The sequence below is a fragment of the Halichoeres trimaculatus genome, unplaced genomic scaffold (genome assembly GCF_033239565.1).
Source record: "Halichoeres trimaculatus isolate MK-OKI-2021-1 unplaced genomic scaffold, fHalTri1.1 fHalTri1_scaffold_14, whole genome shotgun sequence".
NCBI lineage: Eukaryota > Metazoa > Chordata > Actinopteri > Labriformes > Labridae > Halichoeres > Halichoeres trimaculatus.
Window position 1 is genome coordinate 26,027,187 of NW_027437192.1, and position 19,479 is coordinate 26,046,665.

Sequence of the window (19,479 nt, forward strand, 5' to 3'; positions counted from 1 at the left end):
AACCATGTAGTATGTGAGAGCACTTTCTATAAAGCTCTGATAAAAAAGAGACATGAGAACCTTACACACCTTGAACATGTTCATCTTTCTCAAGAAATATAGTCTCTGCCGGACCTTATTACAAACAGCATCAGTATTGGCCTCAAATTGAAGAGAATTACTGATAATTGTTCCCAGATATCTGTAATGAGAAACAATCTCAACATCCATGTCATTAATGACAGTTTGACACTGGGCTGTGACTTTCTAAAATCAACAATCATGTCTTTAGTTTTTGATACTTTAATCTGCAATCAAAAATCTTTGCCCCAAGTAATAAAATCAAGAATGAGACTCACTATCACAGTATTGTCTGCAAATTTAACAAAATGCATGTTACCGTGCATGCTCCTGCAGTCATTATATGATAGTATATTGGGCTTTATACATTTTCTTTTTTCAGTTTTGGCAGTATGACTGCAATGTGCGATGTTAAACCTTAGATGCTACTCTTACTGTAAAATCTTTCTTCTTCTTCTTCTTCTTCTTCTTCTTCTTCTTCTTCTTCTTCTTCTTCTTCTTCTTCTTCTTCTTCTTCTTCTTCTTCTTCTTCTTCTTCGTCTTCATCTGGTATCATACATACTTGAATTCTGTTAGCTAGAGGGCAGTAACCCTCATTTTTTGTCCATGAAGAACTGGGCTAAGACTTACTGGACATGAGGGATATTGCCATGATCCTCTGCCAAAGTAAAAAAACATCTAAACGTTTTGACTCGCAGTGCTTACACAAAGCCAAAGGGATGATGCATTTAGGGGCACTGACGGTTTATATGAGAAAAAAAAAGGGTTTTGACAAATGACTGAACTGTTTTGAGGAAGGTATGAGATTTTGCAGGTGAACCACGGTGCTGAGCTGAACCCTCCAGGTTATTTTGGCAGAAGCACCAAGAGTGTTGAGAACGTCTGGTCTGTTTTAAGAAATGAGCCAAAGCAACTGAGAGGGATCTTTGCATTTTTGGTGGCACTGACTGTTTATATGGGAAAGGAATTCAGTTTTGAAGCATGAGTAAACAGTTTTGGGAGTGATATGAGCTTTGGCAAGTGATCTATGGTGTTGTGCTGAATTGCAAGACTGTTTTTGCCAAATGATCTTGGAGTTTTGAGGATGTAATTTCTGTTTCAAGAAATGAGCCAAACCAATGGAGAAAACTGTAAATGATTGAAGAAGAGTAGGATTTGTCATTTTTAACTTTTATTTTAGTGTTTGTTGATTCAAGGAGCATTCATTGTCTGCAAAAATCCACACTTTCCATAATCCTTGAAGAAGAAAACAAAGAGAAACTGTTTGTTTTTTTGACAGTGTAGAACCTATTTCACTACAGTCAGTCTATTATCAGTTTCTTCTCATCACACCTTGAGTGGCTCTGAATTTCATTCATGGTTTATAAAGCCCGTGCACTGCTCCTTTACACAATTGAGACCGTCCATTCCGTGTCATTGGCATATTCAATGGCCGTCCGCTCTAATCCATCCCAGGTTGTTAGCTCTGACTGCAAGCCTAATCATTATCTCCTCTGGCTCAAGTTAGCAGGAGAGAAAGCATCAGCAGAATGAGACAGTTAAATATTCATGTCCAACTGCGCCGTAATATCCTCCTCAGTGATGTTGAAACCTTCTGACCCAAGGTTATCATCAGTAATCACACAGTCACTCAGAGCAGGGGTAAATTTGATCTATAGATGGTTGACTGTGATGAGCTTTTGACACAGCTGAGCACTGACACACCTGCTTATGTACCCTAAGCTTTCAGGGGGTGTTACTGATGGCAAATCAATTCATCCTCAGGCATGTAGGTATGACATCACTCCATTAATAATGGAGCAATTAATTATGACCCATTAGGCTGATGAATTAGATTAGATAGTGAAGAGGAATGTAGTCATGTGATGATATTACTTGAGGGTAGTTTAATGACTTTTAGGGACAGAGGTGGGGGTAGGATAGGATTTATATAAGCCAGTTAGGAATGACATGAAATCTACAGGAACACCATAATATATCTGTTTTGTTACCCATGATTCTAATCTTCTGTCCTTTGACGATTCATAATGTGACAACAGGCACCATCCTGAAAGAGAGTTTCATATTGATGACATGCTTTGGCCTCATGGGACCCACTGGTGCATTCAAGGTATCTTTGAAGCAGATGTACGAGGGGTAATGAATGCATAACAACATTACAGGACTTATAAATATGCATGTAGTTGTTCTGTTGCATCACATAAACAAAGTGACAAACATGACAACTTAACTTCATTTTCTATGAGTAATTCAGCGTTAAAAGCAGGCTGTTTTTTTCCCGGTTTAAAGCAATCCATTGATAGTTTCAAGTGAAAGTAACACACATGGCTTCCTCTCATAAATCACAGCAGTGTTAAGAATCTGCTTTAATCTGTTTGCACAAAGGGTTGGATATAATAATAGAAAAAAAAAGAAAAAATAGTGCTGTTTTCAGTTATTCTTCTATGAAAGACCAAGGAAACAAAGGAACCTGCTGAAACAGTCTCATGCTTTCACACTGCCCTGCCCTGCACTCCAGTGACATCTAGTGTCAGACCGTGGAACTGAAACCACACACTGTGTCTGACCCTGTGCAGGTGCGTGTCTGTGTAACCCCTCCAGACATGCACATCCACTTCCCGATACATCAGTGTAGTTTTATTGATCTGCTTGATGTGACCTTGAATGCTCAGACTTTTAGAAGTACCACGCTGGAATGAAACCCATCCATTCCCTCTGACTGCTGTCGGCCACTCTAATGACTTGAGGGAAGATGGGGAGAAGAGGAACCCATTGAGGTGGACCCCCTGAACCAGTCATCTCTGCAGCAGCCTGATGTCGAGATCAGTCTCCCCTCCAGGCACCGTCTGTTATGAGGGAAGTGGGTCAATGTGTCTCAGATGCAAAGATGAAACATGAGCAGGGTAATATTGTGTGGTAAACTAGATAGATAGATAGATAGATAGATAGATAGATAGATAGATAGATAGATAGATAGATAGATAGATAGATAGATAGATAGATAGATAGATAGATAGATAGATAGATAGATAGATAGATAGATAGATAGATAGATAGATAGATAGATAGATAGATAGATGTGTAGTGTTTAGGGGGTATCATGCACCCCCATATTTAAAACATGCATATAGAGCAACAAAGATGGAGTCCATATTTAACTTGTGCAGATTTTCAAACTCCCACATTACCATATATCGTTAAAATCTCTGAATCTGTCTGTAAACTGGTCGAAATGGTCAGTTCTCAAACTAAAAATACACATCAACTTTACAAGATTTTCACAAGATCTCGGTGAGATTTGCTTGAATGATGAGGTCATCACATTAGGATCTCCAAACTGGTCTATGAAACTGTTTGGAGCGGTGGTGACTAGATTCTGTCAAGGAAGACCCAAATGCATGACTTACAAACGAAAAAACACTTTAAGTTGTCAAATCAAAACACAAAATCGCAGCTACGCTGGTATGACATTTCTCTGACGATTAAGGCAGCAAAAAGATTCTTGGACGATAATTTATGTAACCTGACATGGCGATCTGGCACAGGACAGGAGAAAGATGCAGACTAAAATACATGAGGTAAAGGGGCACAGATGAAAACAATGAGGGGCAGGGATGACAATCACAGTGACAGGAAAACACCAGGACAGGACATGATGTAACCTGAAACGAGAGGAAAGACATGACTAAAACAGAACCAGACTAGATTAACATAAAAGACAAAACCCTGACAGGTCTTCAGAGGGCTGACCAATTAGAGGGACAGGGGTTTGTGGAGCAGGGATTCTTAAAGAGATAACAAATAATTAGGGTTTTCTCAAATGTCAGGATCCTTTTAAGCTGTAAATCATGTAAAAATATCAGGTGGGTACAAAAGGGAGAGTAAAAAAAAAGGCACATCACCATGTCTTTTGAACTACATACCAATGTCTATTTAAGTACTGTTACTGGATAACGTCGTACACAAACTGTTTGGGATTTAATGAAATGAGTCCATCAACAATGTACTACTTATCCATCATTTAAGGTTTACATCTCCAATGTACAAGACCTGTGAAAATATGTACAGCTTGTGCCAGCATTATCTATGGACAGGACTGTTTATATAATGCTTTCTCTAGTCTTCAGCTTCCCCCGAGTGCTTTTTCATTACATGTCAACTTCAACTATTCAAACCATTTTCATACACTGGTAACAGAGGCTGCTTACTAATTCCATTCACACATGTCACAGCTAAAGAGGACACTTTGGAGCTAAGTGTCTTGCTTAAGGACACTTTTGCTTGTGGATAGCAGGACCTCTGACCTTCAATTGAGAAATGACAGACTGTACCACTGAGTCACTACTGCCACCATCACAGCCTCTTTATCTGGAAATCTAACAGTGTACAACAAATGCACTTCTCACAATAATTATCAAAAATACAAGAACAAAACTAAAAGTCTTTAAGAGTGTCTCTGATTTTACACAAATATGAAGAGCTTGAGGGCTTTGAATAAAAATGTTTGATAAAGAGAAATAAGAGGCGGTGCGGTCGTTCAGGCTCATATAAGCTTATTCAAACAGACACATGAACACACTGCTCTGCCTCTTTATCATAGGATGTGACACCTGACGGCCCATTAGTTCCCAAAGTGCAATTCTATTCTATAAATTTCTTCCCTTATGGAATATTTAGACTCAGTGTTTCACTTGGCTTGTCAACATGGCATGCATTATTCATGTTAATGTGCCATTATCTGACGCTCTGTGAGATGTAACTCCGCCTTTCCCCAGCCCAGCACCCACAAACACATCCAGTGACCTTCTGAACTATGCACTTCCATCACCCAGCCTGCAGTGCTGCAACAGCTCTGCTCCATGTAGTACACTCAGGGAGAGAAAAACTGTGTTTTATTGTGCAGATGTAAATGTACTGAAAGAACAGTTACTTATGACACACTATTCTACAACCAGTTTTCCTATGAAGTTAATATGTGTATATATATATATATATATATATATATATATATATATATATATATATATATATATATATATATATATATATATATATATATATAGAAAAGAGGGGAGAGTAATATGTAGTAACATGCCTCAAACAAAATTTAAAAAAATACAGAAAAACTTTTGACATTATATTACAAATTGGTCAAGAGTTTGAAATGAGGCGAGTGACAGTACTATTGCATTCACACTAAATGCAAATACCCAAATCAGGTAAAAACCACAATTTATCCCTTCATTTGCTTAGTTCATGTGAAATACCTGCATTGCACTCCAGTCTGTTGGCACTGATTATGAATACATTGCAAGGTGAAGCCATTTATCTAGATCAGGCAGCACTTACTTGCTGGTTCAACCAATAACCTGACAAGGTCTTTAAAACTTACCCAATCACCCAACTTCCTCCCTCACTTTCCTCAAAATGAACTCCTTTAACTCTGGTTTCCTTGAAAGACCGATTATCATGGAGATTTATCTCAAATTTTCAGATGGTTGAATGTTTACCGGTCTGTTTGGTCTAGAAGATAACTAGGGGATCCATCCATCTATCTTCTGCCACTTATCCGGGATCGGGTCGCGGGGGCAGCAGCCTAAGCAGGGAAGCCCAGACTTCCCTCTCCCTAGCTACTTCGCCCAACTCTTCCCGGGGTTTCTCAAGACAAACCCAGGCCAGCCAAGAGACGTAGTCTCTTTAGCTCATCCTGGGTCTGCCCCAGGGTCTCCTCTCGGTGGGACGTGCCCTGAACACCTCACCAGGGAGGCGCCCGGGAGGCGTCCGGGAGGCATCGTCGTCAGATGCCTGAGCCACCTCATCTGGCTCCTCTCATCGCTGAGGAGCAGCGACTCTACTCCGAGCTCCTCCAGGATAGCTGAGCTTCTCACCTTGTCTCTAAGGGATAGCACCACCCTACGGAGGAAGCTCATTTCGGCTGCTAGTACCCGCAATCTTTTTCTATCGGTCACTACCCAAAGCTCATGACCATAGGTGAGGGTGGGAACGAAGATCGACTGGTAAACAGAGAGCTTTGCCTTTTGGCTCAGCTCCCTCTTCACCACAACAGACCTGTGCAGAGTCCGCATTACAGCAGACGCTGCAGAGATTCGCCTGTCGATCTCTCGCTCCATCCTTCCCTCACTCGGGAACAAGACCCTGAGATACTTAAACTCCTCCACTTGGGGCAGGATCTCATCCCCGACCCAGAGGGCACTCCACCTGTTTCCGGCTGAGGACCATGGACTGGGATTTGGAGGTCTTGATTCTTATACCAGCTGCTTCACACTGGGCTGCAAACCGATCGAGAGAGTTGAAGGTCATGGCTTGATGAAGCCAACAGGACCACATCATCTGCAAAAAGCAGTGATCCAATCCTGAGGTCACCAAACCGGACCCCCTTGACACCCTGGCTGCGCCTAGAAATTCTGTCGATAAAAGTTATGAACAGAATCGGTGATAAAAGGCAGCCCTGGCGGAGTCCAACCCTAACTAGAAACGAGTCCGACTTACTGCCAGCAACGCGGACCAAGCTCTGGCACTGGTCGTACAGGGAACGGACAGCTCGTAACAAGCAGTACTCCCGGAGAAGAACCCCCACAGGACTCTAATTCACTCAAACTAATTATTTTATCCACATTTGGTATTATGCGACAAAAGTCATTAAGTTCATCATTATCTCTTTGTGGTTAACATGCTCATAAAGACAGCAGCTACTTTGCTAAACTTGGTTTAATTTGGCTCAGCTTTGCTCAGTCATTTATAAATGTATAAATATTTACCCATTATTAAAGGTTGTATGATTTTAGAGATACCTTTGGACTCCCATTTCTGAGAGGTACAAACAAAAGACTGTGTAATACTTGGACGTAGTCTCCCTGATGTTCCCTTTTTGTTTCTGATACAAATTTTTGAAGTTTATCGTGGCACTGGTGCCATATTAAAAAAGCTTGACTCAACCTGGCTTTATTTGAGTTTGATGAGGTAAACAAGCGAGCTTTAAGCCTCTTTACAGACAGCAGCAAGCACTCATTTCTCAGTTTAGTCAGCTGTGTCCTTACATTGAAAAAGCTCATAAGTTTAATCACTTTGAAAATAAGGAGTTTATAAACAGATCACTTTGTAAAGTCGGTGTGTGCTGATAGAGAAGTCAGGTACTCTGCAGCAGCTTGTGGTATCATGAAAACTCATTACTGGTATATTGAGGTTTATATAACTCATGGCAAAAAAAAAAAAATGGATAGCATTTCTAAGGAGGCAAACTAATCCTTTAAGCTCAACAACAGAATATTTGAAATATAAAAGTAGTATTTTAGATGAAGGACAGAGCAGAGACAGAAGGACAAATATAAATATTCCTTCAGTTTGTATCTACAGTATGTTCAGGATTAGCATAGCACCTCACTGAAGTGCTGCTTGTCAAAAAGAGTCTGCCAGTGGAACGCTGGAATTACACCAAGCATCCCAACCACCCTGACAGGGATTAGACAGGTGGAGAAAATGAAAGACTCAAACTGTCAGCTTAGTCATCAAACCCAAATATTGTGGCTTTGGAAAAAGATTCACTCTTTCTATTTTACGGGCCAATAAATGAAGGGCTTTCACAGCTAATTAACATGATGTCTTGGATGTTCCTTGATACTGACAGTGCCTTTGTGGGCATGTGTGGGTTGATGCACAGGTTAATTTTAAGATACCAGATGCATAATTTCTCACATGAAAGGATAACTCTCTATAGCTGATGAACAGAGAAAGTAATAAAAGCACCAAAGCATGCAGCTGAAATGACTGATAATGCTCCACAGTGACCTTTGAATGTAGTAGATAAAGAGGTGCTGTTTGCACGTTGTCTTAAAGAAAAGAAGAACAACTGGCCAATCAACACCATAAACTCACATCCTCTGTCTGACCTGCTGGGCTGGTAACCATGGAAACTTTTCTCTCTCTTTCTGATGGAGAGGAAACCTTTAGTGTGTGTGTGTGTGTATGTGTGTGTGTGTGTGTGTGTGTGTGTGTGTGTGTGTGTGTGTGTGTGTGTGTGTGTGTGTGTGTGTGTGTGTGTGTGTGTGTGTGTGTGGAGGAGGGCCCAAGGAGCATTTTATTCCATGGTCCTTTGAAAACCATTATTACAGCCATGTCATGGAGCACCATCATACTTAGTCCAAATAAAAAATACAATAACGACAATGATAGGCCATTTAGCTTATGTGTGCACTCAGTCATACACCAAAAACAACTACGACTTTACTCTTATTTATATCATCTTACAGTGGCTCTAAACCTCCATTGAAGAAAAGTGGCACATAAAAGTCATCTAAGTAGATCTGTATTTTGAAGAAAGTGTCTAAAGAAAAGCAAATAAACCTGAACAAAGTAGTAGACCTAAGGATATCATTCTGACCCCAGCTCATGAAAATCTCCCTTTTTCTGTCAGAGAAATAATGACTTCACACAGTTACTTATCCCCAAAAATAGAGCATACGCAAGACCTCCCACTGTGGGGTCAAAGATTCAATCCATTATGGTGACTCATTATTCGTGTTTTCAGTTAACAAGAACAGATAGTCTTCAGGGCTTGAAACCAATTCAATACAGTTTAGAATCTTAATTTTTAGTAAGACGAAGTAAAAGGATTTAGCTGTAAATTTTCCTGTGGACTTACAAGACAGCGCACTTTTTAAGAGTTGGGTGAGAAATTCTGTGTGAAATTTTGGTTTATCAGTTAAAGGGGCAGGACTGCATTGATTTATTGCATGTTGAGGTCTCCATTACAACACCAAGGTGGCTAACAACATTTAGCAGTGAGAGAAAATAGATCTGTGCTTTCTTCTGCTGAAAACAATTTTTCGGATAAATCTTGTAGTAATGGTGGACATAGGAGCCGAACTGTCAGACAGAAAAAGGACAGAAGAGCAAATAAGAGACTGACAAAACACTTGAGAGTCTATCAATAAAATGAAGAGTGAGGTTACATTAGCTCTGCTTGGTAGATGACTAGCAGAACTTACTTCTTGTAAGTTTTTTGTCTCTTTTTCGTCATCTCTGTATTTGGAGTGGATTGTTACTTTGTATGGCTCATTTGTTGGTCACGGACACCAAACTTTTTGTGGCTTTAGTGATATTTTTACTAGTTTTCTCCTATGTTTGTCTGGAGATCCTACATGTAACCATGGCTGCATTGTTTACATGTGAACTCAGCTGTTAGCAGCCTGTAGAACATCAATGCTAACTGGTGTAAGGCCTGATGTCTTCCCACAAGGTGAGGAGAAGGAGGTGAGGACGATGTGCTGGTTTGCAGGTGTGAGCTAAGAAGTGACAACATGGACCTGTCCTTCCATCCATCGTTATTGGGAACGTAAAATCTATCTCCAATAAGATGGACAAGCTAGCCATGCTAACCCAGCAAAAGGTATACCAGAGGGCAGAGTAGCATCATGCTATTCACGGACATGGCTAACGGAGCTAACATCAGACAACAATGCTGCATTGGATCTGAACTTAGAACTTCACCTGCTGTGAGCAGACAGGATCCAGGAGACAGAGACTGAACAGACTGCTGAAGAAGCTCAGTCCTGGACCCTGTGGAGGTGGAGGCTGGCTAAACTGGACAATGATGGACAAGCTGTCAGCATCTATTTTCTTATGGACTTTTTTTTTGCACTTTCTATACACTTTCTTACTTTTGTTTTCTTGATTGCTGCTGTGACTTCAATTTCGTTGTATTCTGACATAGAATGACAATAAAGTTGTACTCTATTCTATTCTATTCTATTCTATTCTATTCTATTCTATTCTATTCTATTCTATGTCACACATTATACAAGTCTTTCAGCACAAGGCTGCCATTTATGCTACATGTAGCCTGCTACTACACTACAGTACAAACTTAAAATATTCGATTGTTGCCACATTTCAAACAACAGCGCTCCAATAACTGTTGATAAATACATTACTTTTTATATTGTGCCTGGTAAAAATGTTGTCCTAGACGAAGGAAAGTAAGTGTTAAAGAAGATCCGATCTCTAGTCATTTCCAAAACAAACGCACTCCTCATTAAGAGTCATGTCTTCACAGTAGTGTGTGTGAGACTCAGGGCCAAAAGGTGTCACTGGATCCAATTAAAACAGATACTCTTCACAGCCTCTTTGAGAAACTTGACTATAGATGTGGTTAGTCTTTCTAGGGCATAAGACGGGATCAGGATTAATTTCAGTCAGTGTCAAGACTTTTCACAGGAGCTTAAAGTGATGCTGGGAGTGAAAAGTTGAGAGGTTAGCAAGAGGATTGTTATCAAAAGAAAAATGAAAGAAACTTGGCAGTGATTATTACATCTGTATTTATTAAGTCCTTCAGCCCAGAAAGCGATTACTCCAAAATCACCACTGAAGCTTGTTAGTGGAAGCTACAAGCTCACACATGTGGTCTGCATTTAATTACATTAAAGGAGCTGTGAGGACTATTTGGGAAAAATAGTTTTTTTTCCTAGATAGAGACCCCGTTTCCCATGAGCACTTGTGCCCGTTGTCCCAAGGACATGACCCTTTGTTCAAGACAACTTTCTACTTGTCCACTTACTTCTACTGACAATGCATTTATTGACATTTACCCAGTACTTTTACCTGAAACGCGACAACAATCAAACTTTCTAAACTCAGTTTCTTCTGCAGTTTGGTAGCCTGCTAAATTTAGAGCCGCCCACACTGCTCATCTACCAACTCCAACCTCACCAAGCAGAGCTAACGTAACCTCACTCTTCATTTTATTGATAGACTTTCAAGTTTGAACAGACCACTGCAGAATAACTGCTGACTGTGGGTTGGAATAAACATTATTCACAATCAGCTTAACCCTTTTAGCCTGCTCTCTAGTTTAGCTTTCTTCTGCTCTGACATCCTTTTTCTTTTTGACAGTTCAGCTCCAGTATCCACCCGTACTAATAAATCCAAGAAATCCTTTTTAGCAGAGAAAAACACAGCTCTCTCTTCTCTCTGCATAACTTTGTTGACTGACGTGGTTTAATCATGGGAACTAGTGCCGTTTCTCCCCGACCTGACCATGAAGCTGAGAAATAGCTTTTAGAAATCACCCACTTTGACTGTCAGGGCTGGAAACAGATGCATGCAGATTCTACAGAGAAAAAAATGATTTTGAGGTAGGAAAGTAAACTTTTGGACCAAGAATATGTTACTTATACTATTCCAGATAAAAAAATGAAAATAAAAAAACGAACAAACAAACAAACAAACAAAAAACATTTGAAATATATCAGAATAAATTGTAGTTTCTCAGGCATAAAGTGATGCATTTTTTTCATGCTAATTTCAATCCACTATGCCAATACAGCTAGCTAAACACTAGCTGACAGGGGTAGGGTGAGTTGTAACACTTCTTTAAAAAGTATTACAACCATCCCCTTATGTACAACTAAGGACATTTTCCTGATTCTATTAATGTTACATTATGCCTAGACAGACAGACAGAGGTGTGCCTGCAGATGTTTTTAAAATGTTTAAAATGTTTCTGCCATGTTACTACAAATCACTGCAGGAGCTGAGGGTCCAGTGATGTCCCATTGTAGGTTACTGGAGCAGAAGCGAGGTTTTCTCTGAGGGGAAGGAGGAAATGTTGCACTTAAAAAAAAAAAAAAAACACTTGTGACTTTGACCAAAAATACACACAGAGACAAACACACACACACACACACACACACACACACACACACACACACACACACACACACACACACACACACACACACACACACACACAGCTTTTTGTTACACCTATGTGTTCTTTACACAGCTACACTGTGTTTACTAGTGTTTGAGCACGAACTCTTGAGTCAAACAGGAAGTGAGTTATGGTCAGTCACAGACAGAGACATTGTTCTGAATTGTTCTATTTCAATAAACCTCTGTTTCAATGGACATGACCTCTAATTTTGCTCTTTTTTTTTTGTCTAACTTTTACAACTTACCCCAGCATGTGTTACAACCTACCCTGGTTGTGGGGTAGGTTGTAACAAAGGACCACCATGTATTAAACATCACCTGGGGAGGTCTGTGATATTCTTGCAGAGGTTTGAATTGGTGTCATTTGTGATAAACAAATGTGGGTACTTGGCATTAAAGTTTGAGAACTCAGGCTCAAAAATTAAGTGAGTTGAAGGTGCTGAAGCAAAAAGTGTGACAACCATACCTGGTCTCCCCTATATCTAGAAGTGAGACTTTTTCAAGATCACCTAGAAACTCCTCACAAGGACTCGAACATAGAGAATTTAAAACTGTTAGTTCTTATTTGATACCCTACAGCTTATCAGAATATAGTAGTCGTTCAGCTGATGGTAAAATGTGTCTGCTCTCTATAGCCTGTCATTACTCTTTCCTGGATTATAACTCTGGAACATGCTTGAAGGGCGAAAAAAATGTTGACCTCAACAGATGAGTGATTACTTAGTTTTGATATTAGCAGATACACAGCTAAAAAGCAGGTGGCATATCCAATGTTTACACAGATCCCCGTCCACTTTCACGCATGCTCAGTTCAGCTGATTCACATCAGCAGGAGCGCGAGAGATCAATCGGTCTGACAGATCATGGATTCCCAGTGAGAGGCGCGAGCACTCCGGCCAGGGGTAAGATTGAGTCTTTCGCTGGACGTAAAACCGGTTAGAGAGCAAAGGTACAACGACAGATATGGATTTAATGCGACTAGAAACTGTGTCAATGTTTGTGAAGTGCGATGCTTGAAAGTGTGACGAAGCCAGGCTACATAGCCGCGATGACTCACTGCTGTTCAGAGCTGCGGGTTGATCAATATCTGCGTAGAGATGAAATGATTAAACGCATCAAGACGACATTTACGTAGCTTCACCTTAAACGGATGCAGGTTAAGAATGATCAAGGGGCGGCTCACGTATCCTTCTGTAATGTATCACAGTTAAGGCATTAAGTTGTTTTTTTCTCACAAAGCTTTGCCATTAGACTAAGAAAGAGGTCAGAATTTGTCTTTTCAACTGGACTTAATGTGGCCCTCACGTCCCAGAGTCAGGCTGGAGAGAAGTTTCAGTACCACGGTCAGCGCCCTGTTAATCCTTCTCGGTGTGAGACTGAAGCCAGAGCTTTCTCTGAGTATGAAATATGATCAGACCAAGAGAGATCCCTTCGACAGATCCCAGATAGTACAACTTTTAAAGTGAGAGTACAACAAAAACAAGCACGACTCTCAGTCAGAAGATTAAAAGTGAAATAAGTGTCATTCTACTGTGGGGCCTGAACTAAAGTTGGAGGCAGTGAATTTAAGCTGCACAAGTGATGTGCTGTGTTTAAAAATGCATATACTTTCAACCCTCGCTTTGTTTTCTGTGATATTGTGTATTCTTCTTTGCATTTTACCCAAAACTTGTTAAACTTCCTCTTAATACTTTTTATCTTTATATTGGAAATCCATCTGTTTGATGACATTATTCTGCATAATGTGCCTTTTTTCGTCTTTAACCCTTATTTTGGATGTATTTTGTAAGAAAATGTAGATTACACTCTTGCTCTGTCTGTTAAATGCTCATCTTGTCATCTTCCATCTTGTAATGCGTTGTCTGAGAAAGCTTTTTGTTTTTAAAGGTGCTGTATACATGGAATTATTATTGATGATATTATATATTCTGTTGTTAATGCTGTATATGAAGAAAAAGCTTCTGTAATTGGGGCAAAGTTAGTAACAGTATATCCTGTAAGTGATGACAGGCGTATTGAATATTGTTTTAGAGTTAATACAATGTCACATTTAGTCACTTTGGAATATAAAAACTGGGCTTAAAGGAACATGCAGTCGATTATTTGTATAGTGAACCTGAAGTCACTGAAGATTGTGTAAAAACTTAACAACACCAATGTGTGTCATCAGTTAACATTCACCGTGTCACTCTGTCCATTTGTTGGTACTGAGTGTACACTCAGGAAAGAGTAAAAAAAAAACAAAATTTACTTATGCAGGATGTTCTGACCCTCAGGGTTATGTTTCAAACCACAGTCGGGTTCAGCGTGTTGTATAAAACTGACTGAAATCATGAATGTGTGGCAACAAAGTAGAGCACTTTGAAGGCAGACAAAGGAAATCAATCACACCATGTCAGGGGAATGAATGGTGTGAGCATATGAGTATGATACGAGGAAGAACTGTGTGCACATATATGTGTGACTCATCCGTGGGTGGTATTAGAGTAACAGCAGGGCCAGGGTAGCCGTCAATTGTTCACATGTAGCTCTAACAACTGGAGCAACCTTACGACACAGGCTGAGATTTATGAGCCATCTCTAATGGAAGAAAAGCTTTTAATGAGGGGAATCCATGTTCAGGAGATAAAGTGTGTTTGTGTGAACAACAGCCGAGCAGCCGACATGCACATATATGGATTCATTCTGTACGCTGAATGTGCTTTCCCTGTCTGTGTGTGTGTCTCTTACTGTAGGTGTTCAAGGTGTGTGAGGTGGGATGGCACTGTGCTCTGAAGTGTGTTTGCCTTCAGGAGGGGAATCCTGTGGGAATGAGGTGAGCTGCAGTGACCTAAAGTGATAACGAGGACTCATCTGGTTTGAATTTACCAACAATATGCTGCTGCACTGTTTAAGCGTACATACTCTGTTGGTATAAAGTGCTGACCTGAGACGGCACGAAGTGGAAACTCCAGAGGTGAACGTGAACTAGGATCTAATTTATTGTAAAGCCAGTAAACTTGATCTAAGATGAAGGGAATATTAAATACTGTTTTTGAGTTATTATAATGTCACATTTAATATCCACAGCGTGTCCTCCTCACTCATGGTTACAAGCACAATAAAAATGACTTTGCTGTGAAATAAAAGGAAAACAGTCAAATTTAGGGCACAAACTGATGGGGAACAAAATGACCAGTGGTGCATGAGAGGAAAGTGTTTTTAGAAGAAGGGCAGTGTGTGCTATTTGGAGGTTTTTTGTTTTTTCTAAATTTGTCTCTGATCAAAAAACAATTCATTCCTGTATTTTTACAGTTTTATGTTCTATGTTACAGCGTTTTACTGTAACTTTACGGTATTTGTCAGGAAACTTTCCTGCCAGTGCTTTTACCATTTTTATAAAGATTTTTATTTTTTACGGTTAAGTCATACATTTTTACAGTTATTTCATGTAGTTTTATGTTTTTACAGAATTTGTCTGGAAACTTTGATGCCAAAGCTTTTATCGTTTTTTTCACAGTTCTTTGTCTTTTCCTGTAGTTCTGTATTTTTACAGTTATTTTACATTATTCTGCATTTTTTACAGCGTTTGACTGTAATTTTACAGTGTCTGTAAACTTTGCTGCCAGTGCTTTTAATGTTTTTTTTTTACAGTTTGTTCATTTTTTTAACAGTGAAATGCAACCATGAGTGAGGAGGGTACAGGGTTCAGCTGGCATAATACCTTATAAAAACATCCAGGAGGTCATTTTACAGATATTTTCTGTTATTTAACAGATGCTTTTGAAAACCAAAACAAACAAACACTTCTAAAATGAAAGGTTAATAATCATAAAATTCTGGTTCTGGTTCTTTTTTTTATTTTTTATTTTTGACTGTGTTAAGTTACTGAAAATATCTGTAAATCTACTAGCATTTTTTTTGTTTGTTTTATAAGAAAACTGGAAAAATCTGTTAAAAATTAAAGACCATTTCTTGTCAAATTTAATTTAAATTTAATTTAAATTTAACAGTGTAGGCTCACAGTAACATATCTTCATAGACATATGCAGACATAACATGCCTAGCACATTTGGTGCCATTGTTTCAACTTTTTGCTGCACTTTTTCTCTTTTGCAGTGTTTCTGCTGTTGTGTTCACTTTTGATTTTTGCATCTTTTGTTGAAGAGGGTATTGTCCATTCATAGGAAACAAGCGTTTGTTCAGATTGTCCTGAAACAACTTTAAAAAAGGCTTCAGAGGCTAAAAGTCTCAGGAACCAGTCCCCTCTCGGTCAGCCTGACCCAAAAGGATATTTGGTAAGGTTCAATGGGTTATTTTCCCAGGAACCAAACAGTAAGAGGTGAAGTGTCACTTGGAAAAACCTTCTCCAACATGTTTGAGCCAGATAAGCCTCTTTACAGGAAGTTTCATTTCAATGGTGAGGGGTGGGTGCTCATAATTTGGCAAGTTCATCACTATAGGGATAAACTGGCCAAAACAGGAAAACAGTGATGTCACTGAAAAGGATACAGGAGCAAGAGAAAGTTTGGTCTGTCTAGGTTTGTCTAGAGCTGTGTCGTGTGCTGGATCTTTTGATTAAACCCTGCAAAAATGTCTGCAACTGATTTTGTCTCCTAGTTGTTCATATGTGTTTGCATCTGGGAAATCCTCAAAATATTTTACAGATCCATGTTTCTCTTTACAAATTCAGTGTTATATGTGCAATTCTTTTGGAAGTGCAACTTAAAATCAGTGATTTCCCTTCTTGAAATGTGAATAATCAATTCAGGCTTTACTTCGTATCATAGAGATTTTCTCCCTGGTGATTTTGTTTCCTGCAGGAACAACAACAGGCAGGTTCTAGCCGTCACCAGTTTGGGGTTCGCTCTTATCTTCACCATTTCTATGAAGAGTGCTCATCCTCCATGTGGGAGAGAGACCAGGATGGTCAAAGGTTCGTCCAGAGCCAGAGGTCAGCTTTGTGGTCGAACTCGGCTGTCTGGAAGGTACAGCAACCACACCCTGTAACCTGTCTACATCAACCCTCTGGCATTACAAAGTATATATTGATGGGAAAAAAATCATCTTTTCTGTGCCAAATGGGTAAAACTAATAACAAGTCATATCAGACACAAACCGTAGCCATTCAGTCAGCTGAAGTCAGTGCTCAGACTTCTTACAATGCTTCAGGTAACAATGCACGTTTCATTTCCATTTTCCTCCTTCACGATGATAAACATCAGTCATAGACACACAGAGTTCACTACATGCTACTTTACAGCTTTATTGGGAATGGAGGCCAAATCCTCTGGGATGATGTGATGGCAGATCCTATAGTTGTTGGTAGAAATGAATACACTGTAATCAGATGGAGGGAAATCTGTGGCAGGTGGCCTCCAGGTGTATCTGTGTATCATTCAGTCTCTCTGTTGGAAAAGTTTTCCATTATTCAGGCAGGTGTGATGGTTAAGGAAGGGTCGAGGGAACCTATGTTTCATGGGTAGAAGAATGAACAAAACACAGATGTTAACTCACCTCATCATTTAAGTTGTCATAGTGGTTGAAAGCTTTACAGTTGGATACAATAAAATAAAATACATAAACAACAAATGCAGTTCAGGAGACAAACAGAAGATGGTTTAAAGCAGCAAAACAGTCATCACAGTGATATTCAGTCAAAAGTGGCTTTTATTTTTAATTAATCTAAGTCTGAGTTCTTCCTTCTTGTCAGGCTTAGTGGACACATTTCCTAAAGACTGACCACATGTTTAACCAGAGATAAACTTCTTTAATGCAATGCCTTCCAAGCTTACTTGTGTTACTCATCTCACATAGTGCACACTGCACATATCACACAGTCTGGCACAGCATGATGAACTGCAGGCAGTGGTGATATTTGAAAAGGTGAGATATTACATTTAAGCCCTCTGCAACTTTGCATTTTTGAATTTTTGCATCACAAACAACAAAATGACCTTTCTTAGCAGGAAGTGAAAAGTGCTGAGCCAATAAATCACTTAAAGGGCTGCACAAAATAGCACTACCTTATCATGTCTCTGCCTCTCCTTCAAGGTGTCCTTGGCCCTTGGTCTCCTGGTCCTGACTGCAGGAATCGCCAGTTTATCTGTCGGTTACTCCACGCCACACAAGATCGAATCCTTTGGAGAGGGAGATCTGTTCTTTGTAGACACCCAGGCGGTCAGCTTCAACAGGGGGTTAAATCTCAGCACAGCCGTTGGGATCTGGCTCACTTGTTTTGGCTCAGCCCTGGCAGCCATGGGGGTTGTCATTTGGATCCTCCCGAGGGCCAACCTGACAGAGAGGATGTTCTCCAGACGGAGGCACGGGGAGCAAACAGAAGAGTCTGTGTTGAACTGGAGGGGAGTGAGGGTTTCAGGGGATGTGGTCACTAAGCCACCAGGCACAGAGGGTAAAATACCAGGAACGATGTCTGCAGAGGAGGATGTTCTGCCTGCTTCTTTAAAGTAATCCCAACATGGGGCACAGGCTTTTCTTTAAGTCCTTGGACCCCATTTGGGGTCTTGTTTTTGTTTTAGCTTATCATTTTGTCAAATGGAGGTTGTTTTTTGATAATATAGACAAAATAAAAATGCAAAACAGTGCAAGCTTTTAATGCAGCTCATAAACATGGGACACTGCACAACAACACAGAGGTTTGTAGTTTTTTTTTGTTTATTTTTAGTTCACCTATGTGAGCTCGTAGCCTATTTGTTGACTGAACCACACATGAAATCTAAATGTGTTTTGAGTTCCCACTTGCTCTAATTTTGCTAGCTGAATTTGTTTTTCAACAGTTGTGTACTTTTTTGTTTCAAAACCAGCAAGGTAGAGGTGAGAAACCATTTCTCATATCAAAGGACGTCAAATCAGGTGTTTACATTCAGAGAATCATTCATGGTTCAACATGTTCACGTTTCCTGCAGAGCTTGTTTTGTTGAACATGTTTGGTCACACACCCCCACACACGGCACAAACTCATGCTTCACTGACAGTGTCACCTATTTTCTCCCCACTATGATCTGGCTCCATAATTGCCCACAATCTGTGTCTCCAGGCAACAGTTGAGCTTCAAGTGCTCTTTTTCTCAGCTCAAGGCAAATACTGTAGTTTTTTTCCGATTGGCTGAGCAATTCTCCTCTCCTTATTTTTACACCAATCACTTTTGTGTTCACAGGCAGATACAGTGTGAGTGAGTAAGCGATGACACACTGAGGTGAGAGGAATTTACCCTGGCGCCTTGTTGTCCTCCAGTTTAGACATATAGTTTGGATAAGACTTTTAGACCTAGAAAAACAAATGTAGAAACAAAATAACTATGATGTCCTGGTTGGTTAACTGCTCTGAATCCATTTGATGACGATGTTTTAGTGAATCATTGTTTGATCTGATGTGAGATAAAAATGTAGTGTCACCAGAGCAAAAGGAAAAACAAAATAAACATGATCTGCATACCCAACAATAAACAATGTTCATGTATTTTTTTATCATTCTGTGTGACTGCAGGGAATATTCACCACTTTATTAGTAAATATTGTATTTAATCACATGGGTAGAAGTGAGGAAGCAGGTGTTTTATTTTGGAGGCTCATTATCCCTCACTAGCTTTACATTTACTCAGTTTCAGCCTTGCAGCAAATCTTTGTTTTTCTCCTACACAAAGATTCTCACTTATCTGGGTTGTGTTTAAAGGAACAGTTCGCTCCTCTC

General features: G+C 39.8%; 1 protein-coding gene across 2 annotated transcripts; it reads left to right on the forward strand.

The window, feature by feature from the left end:
* Window positions 1–12,595: 12,595 nt before the first annotated feature.
* Window positions 12,596–19,224, forward strand: nrsn1l (neurensin 1-like). Of its 2 annotated transcripts, none has more exons than XM_074687006.1 (4): window positions 12,596–12,692; window positions 14,526–14,605; window positions 16,593–16,757; window positions 17,824–19,224. In XM_074687006.1, the coding sequence occupies exons 2-4, from the start codon at window positions 14,549–14,551 to the stop codon at window positions 18,238–18,240; spliced, it is 639 nt and encodes a 212-aa protein (XP_074543107.1). In that variant the 5' UTR covers window positions 12,596–12,692; window positions 14,526–14,548; the 3' UTR covers window positions 18,241–19,224. The 2 variants fall into 2 exon arrangements, with proteins under 2 accessions (XP_074543107.1, XP_074543108.1); XM_074687007.1 differs by having other exon boundaries at window positions 12,611–12,739.
* The last annotated feature ends 255 nt before the right edge of the window (window positions 19,225–19,479 follow it).